The following is a 25,593-nucleotide window of genomic DNA, read 5'->3' on the forward strand; positions in this document are numbered from 1 at the left end:
GCAACTCTGAATTTTTAAACTTCCAGAGTTTCATACACATTCTCACATTTCAGTAGAGAGAATTGCCTCCTTGCCTCATGGATCACCTGCCTATGCCCCTTGCCTCCCAACCCCCACTGGGTTTGAGTGTAGAGCATCTGAGAGCAGAAGGCTTTTCTATACACCTGTGAGGAAAAGAGGGGAACATATTTCAGAGGCAGAAATACCACTTCCATGGCACATGCAATCGCAGAGGGAGCACTGGATGAATGAATTTGTCCAAAGCCAGAAAAGGAAGTAGTGGCAATGTTGGGATTAAAAATCAACAACTGTTGGCTTCAACACGGAAGCCCATTTTATCCCACTGATTGTTATGCAGATTCCCCCCTTGAAATAAATGGGGAGTTCTGTTTAAAAATTGATGGCAAAATATAGCTCTGGACCTCACAGGGTATGTCTACACTGCAGCTGGGAGCATGCTTCCGAGCTGGGTAGACAGACTCACTCTAACTGGAGTAGACCTAGGCCATTTCTGCCTTCCACAATCAGGTGCACTAAAAATAGCAGTGCAGATGTTGTAATACGGGTGGCAGCACAGGCTAGCTGCCCAAGCACAAGCCTGCCTGCTCCCGGAGTCCATGCTCAGGTAGCTAGCCTGTGCCACAGTGTCCACACTGCTATTTTGAGTGTGCTACTGGAGCGGCACTGGCGTGCATCTGTTTACCTGTGCCGGGAGGCACGCCGCCAGCTGCAGTGTGGACATACCCACAGAGTCTTTATACTTGAGTGTTTTCCAAAGCAATGAAGGGAACAACCATGACTGTTGTTGAATTTGGTCTGTATAATAAGCAGATTGTGGCCATTTTATTATGTGGCATTGGTACCATTCTCATGGAAAGCTGCTTGCCAGTCCATCAGTCTGAAGGATGTGTGCAGGAATGGGAGCTTTCTGCACAAGGAACTGGGCTCTGTCACAGAACAGCAATAATTAACATTGTCGTGGTAATTTTCTGGTGTGGTTTGCACTGATTTAAAATATTAGAATATAATGTCTCCATTTGAATAATTGTTTTTGTCTTGTAACATGCAGCTGAATTATAGTACAAGTGTCACTACATTGAATGTTTTTATTGTTTCTTACAATAAAGTCATGTTTAAAGTTCTGCAAACATGAATTTAAGTATAGTTTTTAAAAGATGAGTATAGCAAAATAAGCTGATAATTGCCATGATCATTTGAACTTTACCGGTAATGTCCAGGTATGTTTAGGAACATATTGCATGAGACAGTATGTACCTTTGAGAAATGTCTACACACAAGCTTTCATAAACCTTTATTCTGTCTTTAGAATTTGGAATGATGGGAGATCATACAATTAAAAGTCAGCGACCTCGATCTGTTCATGAGAAAAGGGTCCCTCAGGAACAAGCTGATGCTGCTAAATTTATGGCACAAACTGGTAATACATTAGTTACATTTTTCTATTTACTGTTGTTAATTTTAGCAAAGCCACTGCATGTTCCATAATCTTTTACTGCATACCTGTCAGTTTTCTAAGCTGATATTTTTGAACCATTTATTTATTTATTTTTCCACCAGTTAAAGTCCATAAATAAAGTAGCTGAGAATTAGGTAGAACATATAAAAACATGCATTGTGAATGTGGATACTGAATGATTTAATATGAACATGAGTTTATTTAATAATTAAAGCAGGCTTACACATGAAAGACACAGTCCAGTTTAGAGATTAACTGTAGCTTACAGTGACCATATATCAACATTTTTCAAAAAATAAATGTTAAGGAAGTGCATTAGAATTTTAATATAAATAGAAGAACTGAAATCTAATCCCTTCTTTGGGCATTTATCATATTAATTAATTATCAGGACACTTTAATGTGCATGTATTCAGCACTTAGTGTCCTTGGCCCAACATAATACTCTATTCTCTAGATTCCAGATTAATAATTGCTAAATATATAAATAGGTATGAATTCGATGTGCAAATTATCTAACAGTTTTATGTCTAAGACATATTTTCCAAATTTATTTTAGCAACTGCACCTTCTTCAGATAAAGAGAACAAAATATTACATAAAGAATCTACACCCAGCTCTTGTCTCTAAAACGTCAGCATTTACCAACAATTACCATGCAATAGTATCTATGGATCCAATCCAGCTCCCTTTGAGGTCAAAATAAAGACTCCCATAGACTTCATAAATGGTGGATCAGGTCCTAAGATACTGAAGTCCTGTCCTGTTCTAATTATAGGGTAATAACAGTGCATCTCAGAAATTACTGCATCAGAAACCTTGTGCCACATAACCATTATATGGATTTGAAACGATGTACACTGTATTCCATAGATACTAACCTAGAAGATTGCCTGCATCTTTCCTACATAATGCTTCAAGTTTAATACTCATTTTAGTAAATGAGCTATGATTGCATTTAGTGAAGTTGCATGTTGACTTTCTTAGATGTAGAATGCTTTACACTTTTAACAGATTTTCAGAAGTCGTATAGTAAGTAATGTAAACATAAATATATAAAAATCTATAGTGATCCAGTTTTATAAAGATTTTAGAAGACAAATGGTGCTGCCCTCCCACCAGTACCTGGGGCTGCTTTTATGCATGAACCCAATCAACAATACTGGAAGATGCCTGCAGTTATATGTCAGGCATAAATGGATGAAATTATCTCAGAAGTTCCTCGGTTTCATACAGTTGTTCTTTAGGCACAACGGGAGCTTATTACTTACATATTTAGTTCAGACTGATGATGTCAGTTTCTTATTATTTAGACTAACCCTTTTGATTTAATGCCGTTTCTTGATTTCTTATAATTACCCTAAAAGATTTCATAATCTGTTTTAGCTTCTTATATAAACTAACTGTAAACCTACTACTGAACAGTAACTATGCATCCATTTGCAGTGCATTTTCTATGGCTTTTAGAGAATTGCCTTTCAAATGGACCACCAATACCATCTACTCTGGAAATATGGTGACAACAAAGTGGGATATGGAAATTCAGAATTATGCAGGCTTGGTTTCCAAGCTCCTGTTTAGAAAGCACGTGAGATGCGTGTGCAGAGAATACAAATTCATATGCATAGTTCTAAGGACATATCTTTTGCATACTGTAGGGAACTCATTTTAAATAATACTGTGCTCTTTTTTAGAACAGTGTTACTAATTTCCATCTTTTCATTTTGATTTTCCTTTGTAGTGATCATTTCATCTTTTCACTGTAATGTATTCATTTTCTTGTGATAAAATTAATGTGATATCTTCTTAAACAGAACCACAGGGGTTTACTAGCATACTTCATAGATTTACTCATACACTAAGAAAACAAGTGGAGTTTTGAAAATGGAAATCATATAGATTTCTTTCGGTTTATATCATTTCTTGTCATTTTAGTCTGTTTAATTATTTTTATGTAATAAAGAATAATTAAAAATAACTATAGTGAAACTGTAAGCATGCCTTTTTCATGCAATGAAAGGGCAAAGACACAGCAGAAGTACAAATTGCATTCTAGGAAATGCATATTGTGCTGGAAAAATAGTTATGAGATACGTTCAGTACTGTTTTGCGAAGACTGGAGCCAATCCCTTTGACACCAATAGGGTTGGATCAGGCCTAATATGCAGTACTAAAAGAAAGTGTTTGTATGTGTAGCTGTGTACAACATAAAAAAGGCAGTACAACATAAACAAATTCAAATAAATAATTTCATAATTTAATTATCCTATATTCGTTATTTTTGTGTTCCTGAAATTATCCTTTCTTTCAGTGTTATGGGATTTAGAATATATAAATGCAGGTAAGTGTTTCACAGATCAATGAGACATTCCAGACAGAATTTTCTCCTACAGGTCTAGCAACTCAGGAAAAAGAAGGATTGTTAGTTTGTTACCACTTAATTTGAGGTCATAGGTTTAACATGGTAGGTATAAAGTAACTAACAGCTAAAGAGAAAACAGAGCATAGACTTTTTCTGTAATATTCAGAAGGAAAACAGAAAAAAAACCAGGAAGTGCAAACTGGGATTAGGCAGAGTCAAAGCCTGGGCTTAATCTAGAAAAATTTTAGTCCATATTTGATAATATAAAGGACATATTTTTCTAGCAATTACATAATGTGTCTTCCCCATCTGAAAAATATTATCAAATAAATCATGCTTCTTTGAGCAAGGATTAGTAAAAAGTAACATGATTGTGCAAAAGGAATGGAATATTTTGTGAGACAAATCTGTTCTTTATGTTTCCTAATCTCACAAAAATTGCCATTCCTTGTGAATGACATGTCACGTTACTTCTTAGAGCTTCAATCCAGCAACCACGTAAGCATGTGCTAAACTCTGAACATCTAAGTAGTCCCATTGCCTTCAAAGGGACTACTTGCATGCTTAAAATTCATCACATGCTTAAGTGTTTTCTAGATTGGGGCCAAGATATACTGTTGTGTGGTACATAGATTCTTCAAGGCTTTCAATAAACAGTTTTCATCTTAAAACTTACTAAATACAATCACATTCCTTAATACTAAACTATTACTTTTGTCCAATACATCGAGAAGGTTAAAAACAACTTTCCCCAGTATAAGTTATCCAATAGTTTTAATTTTTTAATACTGCATTCTGCATTTTAATACCAGTGCACTGTCACCAGGTCTGTGTGGGATAATGGGTAATTTGCATTCAGTATATAAGACTATTTTACATAATGAGGAACAAATTGAGAAGCATTGCTTTGACTTTTTGTGCTGTTTGACCTTTCATCTAAACCACTTTTACAAAGGCAAAGTCAAGTGTCAAAGTGGTAGGAAAAGCACGAAACTAAAATGAAGGATTTGCCTGGAATAGAAGTGCTACTACAATAAGTTCTTTTACTACATTCTTCACAGGGACTATAGCGTATATTGTATAATTCTAACTTTTACAGTTACTGGTTGCTTATAGAATAGTCATACCTACTACATTTCTTCCTTTGATCTCAACGCAAGTCATGTAATAGGCTAATCAAAATCATAAATGACACACAAGAGAGATTATTAAACAATAAACATGCTTAATTTTCTACTTGATCCTTGTAACAAATAAGTGTAATGCTTGCAAGATTCACATTTTGTGAGCTTTCACACCTTAATAAACCTTAAGTAATTGTCATTATTCATAGATGTTTTTGCAATGTTCTACAATTTTATGAAAGGCTAGAGGATTTGTATGTTTTAATTCTAAACTGTTCTGGCTTGATACTCAATAAGTGGCACATTCTGCTGTGCTTGGTTTCTGGGAGGCTTTGAATATCCTTAGGATTCCTGTTTAATGGAGTAGTGGAGACCAGACATGCGGCAAAAGTGGTGGGCTTGCTTTGTGGAGAGAAAGGAGCAGGCTGAATGCCCTGCTACAAGAGCCTGGTTTCTGGACAAATTACTATATGACATTTACAGTAGTCAAGGAAGACACTACCTGAGTCTTCCTGGCTGCAGAGTTTTTGTGATTGCTGCTGTGGGCAAAACCTTGGAAGAATAGATAAAGATAGAGAGATACAAACAAGATTTTTAATTTTTAATAATTACTTCAAGATAAAAGATCATGGAAAGAAATTGATTTTTAAATATAAGTTCCAGTTTGTTTCAGAAGGGACTTAGGTTTAAAATCAATGGCCTGATAAGGTCCATGGCATTGTATTTTACAGTTAGCTGAATACGATTCCATGATTACTTACAGAGATCGTTCAATGAATTTGCTTCAGCCAGGTTCATACTCTTTCTGTATTTTCCTAGCATGAATGCCTTCAGATAAAGAATTTCAGAGACACAAGTGAAAATGAATTTTAAATACCCTTGCCCAAGTAGTCATACCAGAATGTTTGTGCATGCATCAGATCAGGGAACAGAAGTAATACCGTGTGGTAGATTTCACCACTAACAACAAATGACTCAGCTCTAATAGGAAATATTCACAAATCAGACCCGATTTTGTCACCGATGCTTATATTGAGTACTACCTTGTGCTAAGTAATCCTATTCATTTTAGTATGATTGCTCAAAGACTAAGGTAGTACACGTTATGAGTAAGAATAGGAGACTCTTGTTTTTGGTGATAATCCATAGAATAAAAAAAAGTCAGATATTTTTAAATAAAAAATGCATTTGAAGATATTGCAATCTCCTTATACATATTCTTTGAGCAGAAATAGCAGATATATTTGTTGGCTAAGTAATTCACTGTAAATTATTTGTTCTATTAAGTTATGACTACATAACTCCATTGAAAATAGCAGTAATTACTGTATGCAGTAACAGTTTCTAGAGCAGCAAACAGTTTAGGTCATCCCCATATCAAAGGCTAGTAATGAAGCACGATGATGAAATATTAAATCAAAGTTCTTAGCCCACCATTCAGCTTAACAGTCTGTGTAGCTACAGTAAAGTGCTGAAAGATTCTTTTTTGTTTATGGGTAAAATCAGAGGGTCAGGAATCTTCTCTCAAATGCTGCTGTCACCTAAAGGGAATTCAATACTTTTCAGTTTGTTTTGTTTTTAAAAATTTGACTCTGCTGTCATCATTCCTTAAACTATCATCTAGTTTCCTACATTCTGGAGAGATAAATACAATCAGTGAAAAATAAATAATTTTTAGCTATGAGAAATTCAACTTTTCTGTTGTTTTAATGTGCTAAGGGCAGTATTGTTTCTGGAATGTTGAAAGACATTCAAAGGAAGCTGTAAATATGCCACGTGGTCAAATTGGTTTTTCTCCAGCTTTTAAGTGTGTTTGTTTTCTATTCATTGAACATTTTTCAAAGGTGCTTTCTTTCCATTAACTTTTAAGTTTATTTTAGTTTGGTTTATTTGTCTTTAAATTATACCTGCATGCCATAATAAACTTTGGCAAACAAAAATCTTTATTAATACTCATGACAGTATTCATGTTTGTTTGTTGTCTTGAATACAGGTGAATCTGGTGTTGAAGAGTGGGCCCAATGGAGCACATGTTCAGTTACTTGTGGTCAAGGGTCGCAGGTGCGAACCAGAACTTGTGTATCACCTTACGGGACACACTGCAGCGGCCCTTTAAGAGAATCAAGGGTTTGCAATAACACTGCCCTCTGTCCAGGTAGTGTTAGCAGCCAATCAATAAAATTATGGATGTTATTGAACTGTATAATGCTAAGAATTTCAAACTATACCTTTTTCTTTAAACATGAATTGCATAGAAGCACTTTAATTAGAATGGAAATTGTACTTCTTATTCATCTGTGAACTTTTATTTTGTAAGTGATTATTTCCTGTTTCAGAACAGCCAAGGAACTGAAGAAGAATACTTTTTTCCTTCAGTTCCAGATTTTTTTAAAAAATCCTTGTATCATCCTTTTTTTGCTTGTAGGTTTTCTGTATTCTAGATAAAGGAGATGGGGAAAGGCACAATACAGATTGCACTTTTATGGGAAGAAATCCTGAACACCAACACACTAAGTAAATGTAAAAACTCCACTGATCAGCAGTGGTGGTGAAGTTAACATATCATCAGACGCTGCATTTGTTTAGCCATTTAGTTTGCTATGGCCTGAATGATGAGAATCATTCATGAGATCATGAGAATGCCCCTTGTGGAATTTCCTCTACATTCTTCTGTCAAGGAGGGGTAAGATTTACCCATCACATGAAAAAAAACCCCAAGAGTCTGGCCAGCAAGATCCCTGATTCCATGAGCATACAACATCAGGCACATGGCCACCTGTATAGAAGCCCTATGCTTCCACTACAATTCTGGACTTCCTGCAGTAATACTCATGCTCTATTGGCTGTCATTGCCTTTGGGGTATGTCTTATAAGGGGTGGGATACAGCAGAAAAAGAATAGAACTATAGAATAGACTATATTATTTTTTCTATGAAATCTTTGCAGTCGAAGACTTATGTTCTTCCCTCCAGGTACATGCATTCTCTAACCTTCCTGCAACACAGGAGCCCAGGACTACAGAGAGCTGTCTGCAGGTTATGAGGAAAGGCAATTGATTCTTCCCTTCCAAGTAGGGAGGTGGGACAGATCCAGGCACAGAGCATACTGGGGGCCCTACGTAACTGGATAATGATTTGTAGACTCAGTCTTCTACAGTTATCTTGTGTTAGGACTTGCAGTTTCACCCTGGTAGAGGGGACATGTCAATGGTGGTTATTCCTATACAGTTTGTATATCAATTTCTAAAATGTTTTGGGAACTTTTGAGATGAAAGGCATTATAAAAGCACAAAACAGCTTATCCGGTAAACAACTAATTTAATGAGAATTATTGTCAACCTTTGATAATTTTACACTATGTTCTAGATAGAAAATTCCATATGAATTGCCCAATATTTTATGATGTAGGAACCCCAGAACAAGGATGGAATGGACCATTTTATATGTGTCCATACAAGAATACCTATTATTTCCAGGAGAGATTAGGATAGCTCATTAAAGAACAAAGGGTGGTATACATTGTGTAAGAACGTCTCTTGATTTAAAAATAGCAAAATATGAAGGAATAATAGCAATCTACAAAAAACAATCATAAGTCTATTTAAAGAGCCCCTTTTGAACTGCATGCACGCACATAGCCCAGAGCTCAGATTTCTGACCACTACCGTGGTCCTTCCAGCACTACCTGAAAACTAATGTGTAACCTCCCTGCAACTGTTCTGTTATTTTCTAGGATAAGTTTATATGTAGTCTCTCTTCTCAAGAGTCAAAACCCTTCTCATTCAAAAACCAAACCAAACAACCCACCATTATTACCATGTGATGCAAAAGTCAAGTAATTTATCACCCAAGTGCACAAAAATAATTCTTAAAGAATGTGATTTTAACACACTGTAAAAAGATACACACACAAAATGACCACCTAATTCTTCAACAACATTTTCCAGAGTAACCAAGGCTTCCCACCTCTTGAATTCCAGCCTCTCGCCATAGCTTTATTATAAGGACTTCCTAGATCCAGATACCCGTGATGGGTAATGGTTCCCAGCTGTCTCTAGCTATCCTTTGTAGAGGTGAGATGGGAAATGGATTTCCCATTGCTCAAATATTTTTTGAGAGTTGGAAATTTTTTTCCTATCTCAAAATTGGGATGAAAAGTCAAAAATCTCAAAAATATTAATGAAATGAAAAAAAAAAATCTTGTTCCACGTTGGTCAAAATGTTACATTTCAATTTTGACCTCCTGCCCCCCTTTTTAAAATCTTTTTTTAGACTAATTCACTTTAATTTCTTGTAGGACTAATCCTGCAAACATGCTCCACATGGCCAAAGCCCTGCACCTGTAGCCCCACTGACTCCAATGACACTCTACATAGCTGTACATGGACACTCTACATGGACTATACAGAGTCCAGCTCAAAACAGCAGTTTGCAGGATCAGAGCCTTTAACCCATTACTTTTCCGGAAAATGACTCTTGAAATGCTCAGATTGCCATACAATTATTAGCATGTTTGAACACCCTCTGTCCTCAATATATTCCCTTTCTCAGGGTTACCCCTGGTTAAAGCAAGACAAAAGAGTTTGTTGGCCAGCAAAAGAGAGGGGGATGGGGAAACAAAACCAAAGAAAACACCAACTTGTATATACAGGTACTGACTTGTGTTTCCGATTCCATTCACCTCTACCATCCATGCCAAGCAGTTAGTGGATACTATAATTTAGAACAAGCTTTTGCATCCCAATAAATACTATCTGGATAGCCAACTAACAGCTCCCATGCCTCACGTTCACTTTGATCACAAAAAACATACGAAACATTAACAATACTGTCTTCTGGCTGTATAATCTATGAATGCACAGTCTCCTGGGGAATGCTCATTGCAGAATGTGATCCATCAAAAAAGGCCAGTTTTGAGAGATGTAACAATGTTTCCTCATTAGAAATGTTGCCCCCCAAGAAATAAAAAAAGTAATACACAGTGAGGTACCTGGGATGTGCCCCAAGCCCCTATCCATGAGCTTCAGTGCATGGACTCTCCCTCTCCCTCTTAGACTTTTAAATGGCTAATATAGAAAACAACTCACCTCCCGATCGAGGATGGCAGTGCATTTTCAGTCACCATCTCTTTATATCCCCCAAATCCTTCTCCCTGATATCAGTAAAGTACATTTACAAGTACAGTAGTGCTACTATCTTTGGGAGAGCTTTGAGAGTGGTACACACTAGTCCCACTATTATCTGGTGGTGAGCTTGGCCACAGACTGGTTTCTTAACATGGGTATTCCAACTATTAGCAAAGCCACTTGACCAGTGATTTCTATGTTTTTTCCTCTCTTGAATGTCATTTCTGTTTATTATTAGCATTGAAACAACACCTTGGGGAATAGTAGTTACTCCCGATATTGAAAAGAGAACTTTTCTAGTTAGTTTATGAAGTAACTATTTTTTAATTCTTTATAATTTCAATAACTAGTCACTTTTGAAAATGTCGGCCAAAATCTAATTTCAGCCAGAACACTCTTATTTCATTATATGAGGTTGTTAAGCCTTGTGTCGCAGAACATCATTGGCCAAATTATCTTTTCTTCTTTTAACACAGAGTAAAGGAAGGTATCTTAAGATCCAACAAAAACTACCAAAATCTCTTGGAAGGAGGATAACTAGGGTAATCTGATGCCTCCCCTCAAACCTTCCAGAAGTCGCATACGGTGAACACTGTGGATTTGCACTTCAGCATGTTTAAGCCAGGAGATGGTGGGACTAGAGAATAGCCACTCTGCATGAACTATTTTCTCAGCGAATCCAAGGGGGAAATACACATATAAACCAACATTGACCCTGTCAACAATTAGTTGGATACCAAATAAAGAAAGATTATAGGGAGCTAGTTTTACCATGGAAGACTTGCTTTTGAACCCACAGTTTCTTTAATATAGGAGATGGACCTAAACCAGAACAGAGAAAAGGTTGGTTTGGCTTTGAACCCTGAGATCCAAACTCAGCTATTGTTCTGGCTCTTGGTCAGACTCCAAACCATAAGGAAACTATTTTAGAGTTATGGTTTTGTTGCAGTCAAAATTTTGCAAGAACATTCTTGTAAGATTTTTGGCTCAAGATGCTCGTGCAATAGCTTTGAAGAACAGCTCATGAGAATTCTGCAATTTTGAAATGAAATCTTATGGGGACAATTTACAATATTCTGACATCATCAAATCTAAGACTATCAAGCCTAAACACTAGCCCTAACCCTAATGTATATCAAAAACTGAATAACATTCTCTTAGACCATATCTACTTAATACCAAGAGCTTTCCCATTTAGTGTCTTTTGCAATATAATGAAAATTTACCATTTATTCTTAACTTGACCTGGAAGAATTGGCTTTATATGTTTGCAAAAAGAAAAGGAGGACTTGTGGCACCTTAGAGACTAACCAATTAAGGTGCCACAAGTCCTCCTTTTCTTTTTGCGAATACAGACTAACACGGCTGTTACTCTGAAACCTTTAGATAAGCTATTACCAGCAGGAGAGTGGGGTGGGAGGAGGTATTGTTTCATGGTCTCTGTGTATATAATGTCTTCTGCAGTTTCCACAGTATGCATCCGATGAAGTGAGCTGTAGCTCACGAAAGCTTATGCTCTAATAAATTGGTTAGTCTCTAAGGTGCCACAAGTCCTCCTTTTCTTTTTGCGAATACAGACTAACACGGCTGTTACTCTGAAACCTTTATATGTTTTGTACTCTTTGAAAAGATCATTGTTTCAGCATGAGCCTCTTGTTCAGCTATAACTGCAGCAAATGAAATTATTCCATTGTTGCTGTTCTTAACAGCCCTCCAGAACCTGAACTGACAAATTGGTTTCTCATGTTCATCTAATCAAAAGAATTTTGATCCTTGGAGTCAGGGCTGGATTGAAAATGTAATGCATTGCCAGTGAAAAAGTGCTTCAAATGCTGTGGTTGAATCATAACATCTCTCCATGAACAGTGCCTGTTGTAGACAGATGAAATATAAAGGCTTAGGCAAAAATATATTTATCAGCTTATTAATTTTCAGAAGCTTTGGGTTTCATCATTTAACTACGTTGTCAAGGTTAATCAAGGTTTTTCAGATTAATAGACTAAAATCTGTCAATTTAACATTCACTTAGAATGCTCCTATTTTTCTGCTAATGCAATGCATATTGATGTAGTATTTAGATGAGAAAGTTGATGAAGCTAGCAACTCGAAACATAGGGTGTGAAATAATAATAGTATTTTGCAGACCTTTTGTATCTGGCCAACTCAATAAGCTTTCAGCAATAGGGGACTCATGTTGATGAAAAAAAGTAAAATATCTACTTACATGAAGCTAGTCATTTCTTGTCAGAAATTGTCTTCTCTAAAGTTATCTATAAGACTTTCAATCTCAGTATATCTTTGAAAAATACACCTTGCTATATTCCTAAGAGAATGAAATTCAAGCTCTCCATGGGTAGAATTCCCATTGACATTGCATATTATTTCATGATTATGTCCAATGGGGCAAATCCAGTCTCCACTCTACTGAGATTCACCTGGTGGTAGAACCAGTGTGGTTTTGCTGCACGAGAACACAAAGGCTTTGACTGGGGTAGCTGAGCAGGGATTTGTGACAGGAGAGAGCCAGGTCCATGGAGGTTCCCTAAGGCAATGCTCAAGGGAAAGTGAGGACAAAACCAGAGAATCTGTCACTGCTGATCCTCAGCTCCATACCATGGATGTGTTGGGGCTGTAGCACACCATTCCATCTCCCTAGACACTCCATGGCCTGTTAGGGGGGATTCCCTGCGGAGACAACTGAGGTGTGTGTGACACATACCAAACTTGCTGCTCAGGATGGGTGCTAGGTCCTTGGATTTTATCTGACATATTCTTAGATTAACTAGAATATAACTAAAACATTCTTTGCAAGATTTCTCTCTTTAAAGAGGTTATTCCTCTGGAACTGAGTTTTTACAGAATTTTGCTAATTATTTATAGTGTGCTTTTTATGTGGAATCATCTCAAATTTGACTCAGATTCTTCTTGAAAAAGAAATGCAATGTAAGGGTATCTAGGCTAAGATACGATGTATATCAGTTTCTTCTATATTGAAAACAATGAGGAAGAATGCTTGCTATAGCATTCCTTATTTGTTTTGTGAAGTCATTGTTTATATAAAATATTTATGTGTATATATTTATATCATATTATAATCTCAGAAAGTAATTTAAATATTCTGGTCCAAAACTCTGATGTAGAGGAGCATGCATTATTAAATCTGGTCATTCCCCACATATTGTCATATCAGGAAATAATGCAAAACTGAGGCTAACCTGAAGACAAACATTAGGACCATATCCTGTCATGATACTTGCCATATCCTGTCATGATACTTGCAAGCTGAGGTCCTTAATGTACCAGAGTCACAGACTAAGAAATTACTATATTTTCAAAAGAGACTAGTGATTTTGGCTGTCTGAGCTTTTAGCCACCTGTCTTGAAACACCCAAAATGGATCTGATTTTTTCATGTGCTGACTACCTGTCCACTAAAACTCATACCCCTTTAAAATGTCTCTAGCTGGGCACCCACAATCACTAGTCACTTTGAAAATGTAGGCCATACTTCTTACAATTTTTTCTTTAGTTTAATTGTATTGAGGTTAGACTAACTCATAAAAGATCAAATAAAATTTGTCAAAGCTCAATGTAGTATATGGAGAATAAGATGTTATTTTAGTCAACTGAATTTCTAAAGCTAATTTGTATATGCTAATAATGCAAACTTCTAAACACGAGTTTTTTTTTCTGATGTTGGGCAAAATAGTCCCTTTTAGAATGTAGTTGTTTTTATTTTTAATCTTCTATGTTACCGGTGTCGTGTTTGCTTTGTTACAGTACATGGAGTTTGGGAGGAGTGGTCACCTTGGAGCTTGTGTTCATTCACATGTGGTCGAGGCCAAAGAACAAGAACAAGGTCATGTATACCTCCACAGTATGGGGGAAGATCGTGTGATGGACCTGAAACACAACATAAACCTTGCAATATTGCTCTCTGCCCCGGTGAGCTTGTATAGTAACTATTTGCTCAGCTACAGTAATTAAGTGTAGCTTGTTTCTGACTTGCTTTATTATTACGTATTGTGCACTTGGATATTTGATGAGCAAAGTCTTATAGGTAGGAAGTATTATTATCATCTGTTATTGTGGTAGTACCCAAAGGATGCAATCAGGATTGCAACTCCCTAGTGCTACGTGCTGTACAGACACACAAAGACAAGGTCCTTCTCTCAAAGAGTTTACAATGTAAACTTATCCTGCACTGGGGTGTGCTATCAAGGAGCCCTGTATCCATGTGGAGTCCCATTGATTTCAAACAGATTCTGCATGGTGTGGGATTCTGTGCTAGGGGATCCCAGTGCAGGAAGGACACCTAAGAAGACAAGCAACATACCAAAGGTAAGAAAAAGGGGAAACTTTCCAAGTGTGTTCATTTTGATTATCCATTATGTACATTTTAAATATACCTTGCTAGGTGGTCTTAATAATAATAAATAAGTACCTTTTTATTTACACACAGTACATGTCACATATTTAGAAATATTAGGATACAAAGATTTTCTTTCTAATTATTTATATTAGTTTATTCACCTGTGCAGAGGGAGGATCAGCACAGATTTATACACCATTTTAATTTCATTTAAAACCTAAGCATTTAAATGGTGCATAGATTTTAAATTGGCCTTTCACACTGAAATAAAATAAAATAACTGACTTTATTACAAGCCACTTTCTTCGTGCAATTTAAAATGTCTGTGGATTGATTGTGATTATTTTTAACTAGTATTTTTACTCTTTACAGAAGTTATATCTGTAAATGAAATGACGAAATTATCTAAATAATTTCATGAGGTTTTACTTTACAAATACTCTCTCTTAAGCTTTTTCTAAATCAGTTTAATCCTAGGGCCTTCTGCAAAAAAACTATTAAAAGGGGATGGGGCCACTGTAGTGCATGCAGTTCTGGTCATGAGTTTTGAGTGGCATGCAGTACAATGTTGCTCATGGATAAACTTGCTGCAAAGACATGAATCATTGTATCCAGACTTTGAGAAAGGTTTCAGGACTAGAGTGAGACAGGTAGCAATATCACATACATGTCCATAAGTGGAAACTTCCCATCAAAGATGGTGATGTTTGCATTAAAGTCTAAGTTTTGTTGAAAAGTCATTCCCCTTAAGAGGTAACATACGTCAGCCTTCTTCATCGGCCTGACATAGCTTGCCAGCTACCATTCCCCAGAACTGTAACCTGATAATTAGGAGTCAACAGATCTCTTTTATGCTCTGACATCATTTTGTAATCTACAGTTATAGGTGTTTCCCAACACGAGACATGTGGAAAGCCATTTATTTTGCTTTTCTTCGGTATGACAAGATATTATGGAGACGTTTGTCCATTAACTCTATGCAATGGTTTGAAATATCTGATTTTCACACCCCATATTTTTGGCAGTGAAAATTGAAATTTATTTGCAAAATTTAAAAATAAATAAAATAAAATGAGAAGAAAACATTGTGTTAATTCAAAAAAATGTGGCCACTTTGAAAATGATAACTTTTCAGACTGTTGCGTTAACAAATAAACAAGAGAGAAATCAAAGACTAGGGCATCAGGTTCCTATAGAATTAGAAAATAGATTCTCCGAGGACCAGACCTGTGACAAGTTTCAATTTTTTGTGCCTCTTTTTTGTGATTTATTTAATTTTGCCAGCTGTTCAGTTTTTTCACACAATCTGGTTCTGGTAACTTGAGCCTTTTGGAAGACACACAAGCTGTCATCACCATTGTGAAATTCACATGGGTCTACACCACTGCTTTCACAGAGAGAAGAACAATATGTGAGCAGGAAGAATGCAACCCTAGCACATTTACATGAGCCTCCAGAAAAGTACATAATATCATATATGAATCTCAACTGAAACTGAGGAAGTGAGAAATACCAAATAGGAGTAGAGACGGTGCTACTGTAGTGTGAAATTCACTTCTGTGCTGAGGGAAAACACAAGGAATGTGCCTCCTCCTGAACCCCCAAACATTTAAACTGTCATAGTAGGGTTTATGTTGGACTTGTGTGGTGCATAGGAATTTTGCAGGCTCTCTGCACAGGAGTGTATTTCACCCACAGTGATTACATGCCTGTGGATAATTTGCCCTTTCCTGGCATAACAATGCAACATTTAAAAGTAGCGGCTCATTGTTACTTATTGTCTTAAGCAGCAGCTATAATGTGCTTGAACAATATTCAGTACTACAGTCTGAATCATCATGCCTGGCTCTCTGCAAAGGAGCTATTTGATGGTGTATCAGAAGGTGAGTTTACAGTCCCATGCTTCTATTTGCTGCAGGTAATAAGGGCAAATGGGGGTGGTACACCAAGGACAAAGGAGAAAGAAACTGTAGGATAAAAACAATGCAGTAGGGGTCTGACCTATATGGTACTGAGTGCCATCAACTCCCATTAATTTCAAAGGTATACAATTGCTTTCAAAACCTTTAATTTATAATCACAGCTTCACCTGTCTTGCCCTAAATAATAGTACATAGTAATGGGTAACAACGAAGAAAGAGGCATTAAAATGTAGTTTCCATCATATTTTCCTCTTTGGTAAGGCTTCATGATAAAAAGATTTAAAAAAAAAACAGTTTTTATGCCTGGAGAGGCTTCAGTTTTCTGCTGAATAGGTTGCCAGGCTCTACTGTCTGATATAGACTTCTGCCCATAGAAGAGGTGCAGAGCCCTTGTATTAAACAGAACCCTGAAAATAACACTTTACCAAAAACCAGAAGAGTCCTCCTTTGCAAACTATTCACCAGCTGTATCTCATTGGTTTGTGAGACACTGTTTATTTTTACTTTGAGGTCCTGGGAAACCTGTGGTGTCTCAGATGCCACTACATGACTGACAAACTGGCAAAGGTTCATTTTTAATCTCAGTTTTTCACTGTATAGAGTGTAACTTTAGCGCCCTCGTGGCCAAGATGGAGTCTGCTCTGCAGGCAGCTCTGGCCAAGAGAAGGCACGCACAGGAATGCAGGAGGGAAAGTCCCTTCCACCCCAGGGGCACCTGTTCCAACCCTCCCAGAATGAACACACACACACACCAGAAGAATACAATGAATATAAGAAAGGGAAATGTTTATTTACAGAGGGATGAAAGGAGAAAAACAACAGGGGGAAATATAGGGGGAGCGGTAAAACAGGGTTGCATTCAACACAAGGCCCCACGGGCCAAGTGGTACCACAATCTGAAAGGGCAGACACCAAGCAATGTGTCCTCAAACCGAGTTCAGGAGTCCAGGGAAAAGTTCCAGTCCAGTGGTGAGTCTTGGGTGCTTCTGGTCATCTCCAGCCACTGTTCCCTCTAAGCTGTGTGCGTGTGCGCATGCACACAGATCCTAAACCCCCCACACACGGCGTGCACCAAAATTTGCACAGAAGCACAACAATTTGCACAAAAGACATTTTTTGTGCACACAGCCTGTCAAAAATTAGAGGGAACATTGTCTCTGGCGCCAGTGAACTTTCCCCAACAAACCCCTCCTGTGCCCTCTTCTGCCACTCTCTGCAAAGCTACACAGAGCAACAACCTCCCCACTTAACTAGCTAACAGCATCCCTCCTTGTTCCCAATGCAAAGTCACAAGCCCCAGTAATCACAGCCCCATACAGCTCTGGGCAGCAGTGATATTGGGTCCAGCTCCAGTTTGTCCTTCTTGGGCAATTCCTCCCTGGCACAGTGCTCCTCCTGGCTCCTGTTCTGGGGTATCCCCGGTCAGCCGCTCTGTCCCTCCCAGGCTTTGGGCAGGTTCTTGGTTGCTTCACCAGGGCCTGCTTGCTGCAACGCTTCTCTCTGGAGCTCCAGGCACACATCCCTGTTGCTCTCCCCGCTCTCTCTGCTCCTCTTCCCGCAAACAGCACTTCCTCCTTCTGGAACAATCAGCAATTCCCCCCTCAGGAAAAAGATTTAAAGTGGCCGTGCTCTCTAAACCCCCAGGGGGTTACAAGAGAGATACAGATGTATTTAGTTTTAATTTAGTGATTTGACTTTCAATAATTTTGTTTAAGAATTCTGCTTCCTCTACAACTGTTGAGATCACAAGCCCCTAAAACACTGTGCTGCCGTCCCAGCACTGCTTTATTTTTGTGATTTCTCTATCTTGGAGAACTGAAATGCAGACTCTTGAAGTCAGGGTGGGCAGTTGAAGTTACTGATTTACAGCTGTGTTGTTTTTAAGTGTAGGTGTACTCGTAAGGCCATATTTTCAAAGAAGGACAATAGGTGAATAATAGGCTATTGCCAGCTAAATTTGTGAATTCGTATTGGGTAATGGTTTGCACAAAGAATAATTGCTGTTAGTCAGTGTGAATGCAGAGTTTTGATTGGCACGTTTAGTAGGTTCACCTGCTCTGGAAATGTGACCCAGTGTATCAGAATACAGTCTGTACAAACAAAACAATCCCACCACAAACATGAAAACACCAATAATGTAAACGCCATTGTTGTAAGAAGTTTAAAGTGATGCTTTCTGGTGCAATTTCTGTCTTAAAAAATAGTTTTCAAAGTGCAGATGAAATTGGTTATGATAAAACTAACCATTCTGTTACTGCATAGATTTGATGGTAATGTTGGCTTGTTTGTCTTTTATGTGTTGCTGTGGTAGTTGATGGACAGTGGCAAGAGTGGAGTTCATGGAGTCAGTGCTCAGTGACGTGTTCCAATGGCACGCAGCAGAGAAGTCGACAGTGCACTGCGGCTGCTCATGGAGGTTCTGAATGCAGAGGTCCTTGGGCTGAAAGCAGAGAGTGCCATAACCCAGAATGTACAGGTAAGTAGGATCCTCTAAGGTGAAATGATTCATGTGGAAAAATCTGACTTAGCGCAACATTCATGTCATTAATTTGCAATTAAAAAGAGATGTAAAGCCCCAATCCTGCCGGCCCGCATCATTTAGGCTCTGATCCTACAACTTCTCTGCATGGGCTGACCCTGTGCCTGTCTGGGTCCCATAGACAGCACTCCGTCTCCTGCACTGATTCATTTCTGGAATTGGGGCCTTAATCCTTTCTCACATAAGAAGCCTGTTGACGACAATGGGATGTCAGTAAAGTTGAAAAAACTGGCCTCTGAAAGGCTGGCATTCCTATGTGTTAGCGTTATAAGTATTTCTTTAAAAACAAGTATATTTAGAAATAAAAAGTTGAGAACTAGAAAACAATGCATTTCAAGAAACAAGAAGAAATTGTATATAAAGGAACTAATTCTTGTGTGAGTAAATTATACTTACACTTAGTTTAAGACTGCTTTACTCTGCCAGGGCATGTAAAAATCTGGCCTTTAAATAGCATACGGGGAATTTTTTTTTATTTTAAAGCATATTTTATTGTGCTGTTTCTTACATACACATGTATACAATAAGAAAACACTGTACATACAGAGAAAAGAAAAAATACAAAGACAACAACATTCATGTTCAGGCTTCAGAGCAGTAGCTTAACTCAAAGCCTAAGTGCAGTGATTTTTTTTAAACTTGAGTTGTGATTCACTGAGGAACAATTAAAGAAGCCTGATTTTCAGAGGCACCAAGCACCTACACCTGCCACTGACTTTATTTTTATTTACATGCATGAATAATGTTTGGAGCCTATCTTTAGTGAACAAGTTTGAAAATTCTGGCTTTAATAGTTTCTTACAGTGCAGTCTGTCACAATTCTAATAATGACATTCCTCCAAACAGCTAACGGTCAGTGGAACCAATGGGGTCACTGGAGTGGATGTTCCAAGTCATGTGATGGTGGCTGGGAAAGGCGAATAAGGATTTGTCAAGGTGCAGCTGTGACTGGGCAACAGTGTGAAGGAACTGGTGAGGAAATCAGACGATGCAGTGAACAGAAGTGCCCTGGTGAGAAGCAAATATCAATACTATTATTGTATGTATTTCAGTGTGGTTTCTCACTGACATAAATCACTTTAATATATTATATTTGAGGTAGGATCAATACGTAAAAAGCAATCTTCATAAATGGTCCTACCATGCCCTTGATCCAGACAAGCAATTGCTATTTCTGTCTAGCCCAATGAGTGCTTAAAGGATGAAGTATTTTTTTAAAAATAAAATTATAATGGAAAAAATTGAAGCTCCCAGAAAAACATTTCATAACATAGGTGCAACTGCATTATTTTGGGGGGCATAATTTGTTATAGAAAACATCACTGACAATGCAGCTTCTGAGAAGATTAGGTCTTTTTGGTTTGGTTTGGTTTGGTTTGGTTTGTAATTCACGGATTCAGTCTTCTTCTTTTGTTCTCCACACAAAAGGCCTCTATGTCGTGCAGCTGGGGCATCCAAATGGAATGAAGATAAGGGAGTGAGCAGGGGAGAATGAACTCTACTGTAATGGATAGAATGAATTAATACTGTATGTGAGCAATATATTATAAAAGGAAGGTGGTTAAAATGAAAAGGACGTACATCTTTCCAATTTTACTATACATATTTAAACACATTTTGCAGCATATTTTGTGTTGTCCTGCTCACATATTTAAATCTTCCTGGGTGACACTTAAGAAAAAATTTGGGCTACTACTAAAGTGATGACTAAGCAAAAACAGCTGGTGAATACAAATTTATCTTTCTATATTTATCTGTGTGGAGGCATTGACCTGAAGCAGAATAAACATTACCAGACAAATACAAGATAACAAACAGGGGCTATGTGGTCTAGTGATTTTATGTGCTAGTCCTTCATGCTGGAAGTCTTGTGTTCTAAATTCTGAAGACGGTTATGATAAAGTGAATCTAGCAGTCTCTCTCACCCCTGAACAATTCCACTTTGCGTTTCAATGCTTGCATTCTCGGCTCTGGAAACACGGGACTTGAATGGTAGGGACAATGCAGGTCAGGAATTGGCGGGCTTATCAGGTCTGAAACCTGTGTTCTCAAACCCACATATTCCTAAGAAGCAAAATCTGTCCCCTGACACCAATCCCATCCCCAAGAACAGAACTTAAAATATGAAGATAAAACTATGAACTAGAACAACACGTTCCAACAGCAACAAAGGAGTAATTGTAGTTACAAATCTAAAATAATATTTTAGAGTAATTAACTACATGCAAATGTTCTCTTTGGTGTATAGTTTTAATATAATATACATTATTTGAAAAGCAATACAAAATAACTATGTAGTAATCATAAAGAAATACAAATTTTGACATAAAATATAATTTTTCCATAGTAGTGCTGCACAGGACACTAACACAGGATTAATGTGAATCTTCTGGATAAGCAGACATTCAGATAAACCAGTCTCGACCTACTAAATATTCTTTAAATCATTTGCATTTGTGGAATTAGAGGTAAAACCATACAGCTACAATCCAATTTTCAAAGGTTGCCACCTGCTGTTAATAAAATATTTTACAAATGTATTTACAAATCAAATGCACTCAGAGCATTATGTGCTGTTCACTAAATTTGTTTACTGACTTGATTCACCAGATCACAATCAGCATGCTAACAGGAGTCATCATAACTTAAAATGATCAAATGATAATAATGATGCAGGAGATTATACACACATTTATAGAAGTTTAATGATAAATTTGACTTAACTGTTTCGAGGCAGAATTACTGTTCATCTCCCAGTATAGCTAAGATTTAAGCAAATATACTGGGAAATGAAAAGAAAAGTCGAGGCTTCAGTATAAGAATGACTCTATACTTATTTGGCCCTTTTTTCTTTCATACATTTTGAAATATAGATTAAAGAAAGTTGCCGAAATCACGAAGGAATGATCATCCTAATCTAGCAGTTTTTTTTAATTTAATGTTTCTTTCATAGCCAGTAAACATTGTTCAGAAAAGCAGCACTAAAAATGTTTGTGTCTAATTAGTTTCTCTTTTTATGATAGATGATCATCAAGCATCTGACAGACACAAAAGACCTGATTCTTCCGTTATTGACATTAGTTTTATGCCAGTGTTACAGCCAGATCTTCTACTTCTGTATATAATTTTTACCAATTTACACAAGCTAAGTATCTGAGAAGGGTGGGAGGGTCAGCTGGGCACCAGTAAAGTGGCAGCTCATCCCCAGAAGGAGCTTTCTGAAGACTTGCAGCCACATGACTGGGCCAATTCAGAGAGAAGGGCCCTTCAAATGAGCCAACCATGATCAATGGGAGGGAGAGGGTAGGACAAAGCCCATGCTATTACCGAAGGCAATTCTCATCCACGTGAGCATAAGATGCCATAAGGAAGGGGACACCTCTTCACCATGCTGGCCAGGCTTATAGGGATGCCTCATCTCCCAGTCTAACCAGTGTCCCTTCCCCCCACATCAAGAATGGAAGAGTAATCTAATATATCAGATTTTTGTTAACACATTTCAGAAGTGCATCTTTTTTCAGACAAGATCAGATCACAGGAGCCCATTTTCAAATGATATTTATAAACAACGTAGCCTTCATAAATTTTCGTAGAAAAATATAATGCCCTTTCCTTTTTGATGATATCTTGTGTTCAGTCAGTGTTAATTTTGATTTTAAGTTAATGGAAGCTCCTATAATGTTTTTTTCCACAGTGTTTTTATATTTATGCGTCATTCAGTTTTTACTCAAAACAAATCCCTCAAATTCACCACCAAGTGCCTCTTCTAAGTAAGGGAAAAACATAACATATGAATTGCTTTGACTTGATAATTAATGGCAGGGATGACCAATTATTTTCTACATTAACCTAAAGATGACAGAACACAACTGCTTCTACTAAAGAATAGCTAATGCTTTCACACGAAAGATAATAACATAAGAACTGTCATGGTGGGTCAGACCAATTGACCATCTAGCTCAGTACCTGTCTCTGACATTGGCCAGGACCAGAGCTTCAGAGGGAGAATATAGAACAGAGCAATTCTGGAGAGATCCATCCCTATCTTCCTCTCCCTGCAAAAAAAAGAGATATCAACTTTTTATGATAGCGTATGAGAAAAGGGAAAATATTTTAATATCATTACTTATTTGATGCCAATGCTTTAAGTTTTGTTTAAATGTGGAGACCTGATAAATTATCTCCAGCTATACCATCTTTTTTACAAGATTTGTGAAAACTATGCTTCGTTAGTTTTGTTAGGAGATAGGGCACTGGACCAGGACTCTGGAGACTTGGGTTCTGGTCTAAGCTCTGCCACTAATCTGCTTTGTAACCTTGGGCAAGTCACTTCACCTCTCTGTACCCCTGTTTTCCCTTCCCATCCTTTGTCTGTTTTGCCGATTTAGATTGTAAATTCTTTGCAGAAAAAAAATTACTCTGTGTGTGTAGAGCACCTAGTACAATGGGGCCCCAATCTTGACTAGCGCCTTTAGGTGCTACCATAATACTACTAATAAAATAATACTGAACCAACCTGCACTACTGTCACTATGATCAGTAGGATAAAAATGAATAAAGATATTAATAGGCAAGGTTAGGTTCTAGTTCTTGACTTTAATGATCAACAAATTGTTTTAAGCCATCCCGAATTTAGAAGTGCAGATACAGGACTCAATATTTCAAGATACTGAGTCCCATAAATTCCCACTAAAGTCAGTGGGCAAAATTCCAAACAGGTTGAAGGTGATGACATTTATCAATACATTGATAGGTATAGTTTCACATCAGCTTTTACAACAGACTTTGGATATGCAGTAAAAAAGAATACCACAGAAGACTGTTACAAGAGTTTCCACTGTACCAAGTAACAAATATGTAATAGTGTTTGTAGAATGCTTTGAAAATTATACTGTATAGCTGCAAAATAATTACTAGATAAGTTACACTTGGGAAAACTCATGCAATTATTAGAACTGGTCGGGAATTTCATGATGAATCTTTTTTTCCTATTAAACGTAATTGTTTTGAAAAAAAAATTGTTGAGAAGAATTCTCGGGTCCAGGATGGAATTTCTGGTCAAAAAGAGAGATCCACCCACTCCAGAATAGCAATAGCCCGGTGGTTAAGGCTCTGCCTGATTTAGAGGATGAAACATAAGATGGGGTCAGATCAGTGGTCCATCTAGCCCAGTATCCTGTCTTCTGATGGTGGCTGGTGCCAGATGCTTCAGAGGCAATGAACACAACAGAGCAATTATCCTCTGTCATCCAGTCCCAGCTTTTGACAAACAGGGATTGAGGAGCACACAGAGCATCGAGTTGTGTCTCTGACCATCTTGGTTAATAGCCATTGATGGACATATCATCCATGAATTTCTCTAATTCTTATCTGAACCCCATTATCGTTTTGGCCTTCACAACATCCCCTAACAAAGAGTTTCACAGGTTGACTGTGTGTTGTGTGAAGAAGTACTTCCTTATGTTAGTTTTAAACCTGCTGCCTATTAATTTCATTGGATGACCCCTGGTTCTTACATTATCTGAAAGGGTAAATAATACTTTTCCATTCACATTCTCTCATGATTTATAGACCTCTCTCATATCACCCCTTAGTTATCTCCTTGTGTCTCCCACAGTCAAGTGAGTGCCCTAACCACTGGGTTGTTGGTTATTTTGTGGTGGGGGGGAGTGGGGCTCTTGTATTTTGTTTTGTTTTTTTGTGAAAACATTTGGAATACCTCCATTTTGTTTTGCATTGGAATTAAACTAATTTTCAAAACCTTGAAATTATTCACAAGACAGAATTCTTGTTTACTGGCCAGTCCTAGTAATTATATATTTATTTCACTTCATAACATTACTTTGGGGCAGCGTAGAAATCATAGAATCATAGAATATCAGGGTTGGAAGGGACCTCAGGAGGTCATCTAGTCCAACCCCCTGCTCAAAGCAGGACCAATCCCCAATTAAATCATCCCAGCAAGGGCTTTGTCAAGCCTGACCTTAAAAACTTCTAAGGAAGGAGATTCCACCACCTCCCTAGGTAACGCATTCCAGTGTTTCACCACCCTCCTAGTGAAAAAGTTTTCCTAATATCCAACTTAAACCTCCCCCACTGCAACTTGAGACCATTACTCCTTGTCCTGTCCTCTTCTACCACTGAGAATAGTCTAGAAACATCCTCTCTGGAACCACCTCCCAAGTAGTTGAAAGCAGCTATCAAATCCCCCCTCATTCTTCTCTTCTGCAGACTAAACAATCCCAGTTCCCTCAGCCTCTCCTCATAAGTCATGTGTTCCAGACCCCTAATCATTTTTGTTGCCCTTCGCTGGACTCTCTCCAATTTATCCACATCCTTCTTGTAGTGTGGGGCCCAAAACTGGACACAGTACTCCAGATGAGGCCTCACCAATGTCGAATAGAGGGGAACGATCACGTCCCTCGATCTGCTAGCTATGCCCCTACTTATACATCCCAAAATGCCATTGGCCTTCTTGGCAACAAGGGCACACTGCTGACTCATATCCAGTTTCTTGTCCACTGTCACCCCTAGGTCCTTTTCCGCAGAACTGCTGCCTACCCATTCGGTCCCTAGTCTGTAGCTGTGCATTGGGTTCTTCCGTCCTAAGTGCAGAACCCTGCACTTATCCTTATTGAACCTCATCAGATTTCTTTTGGCCCAATCCTCCAAT

General features: G+C 37.8%; 1 protein-coding gene across 5 annotated transcripts in view; it reads left to right on the forward strand.

The window, feature by feature from the left end:
* Positions 1-25,593, forward strand: part of ADGRB3 (adhesion G protein-coupled receptor B3) — a 621,270-nt gene that overhangs the window by 254,676 nt on the left and 341,001 nt on the right. For all 5 annotated transcript variants that reach the window (XM_073336359.1, XM_073336357.1, XM_073336356.1 and 2 more), the window contains 5 exons: positions 1,328-1,438; positions 6,957-7,118; positions 13,868-14,032; positions 18,693-18,857; positions 19,767-19,931. In XM_073336359.1, the coding sequence (XP_073192460.1) occupies positions 1,328-1,438; positions 6,957-7,118; positions 13,868-14,032; positions 18,693-18,857; positions 19,767-19,931 (768 nt within the window). The remainder of the gene's footprint in view (positions 1-1,327; positions 1,439-6,956; positions 7,119-13,867; positions 14,033-18,692; positions 18,858-19,766; positions 19,932-25,593) is intronic.

The sequence above is a fragment of the Lepidochelys kempii genome, chromosome 3, assembly GCF_965140265.1.
Source record: "Lepidochelys kempii isolate rLepKem1 chromosome 3, rLepKem1.hap2, whole genome shotgun sequence".
NCBI classification, from domain to species: domain Eukaryota; kingdom Metazoa; phylum Chordata; order Testudines; family Cheloniidae; genus Lepidochelys; species Lepidochelys kempii.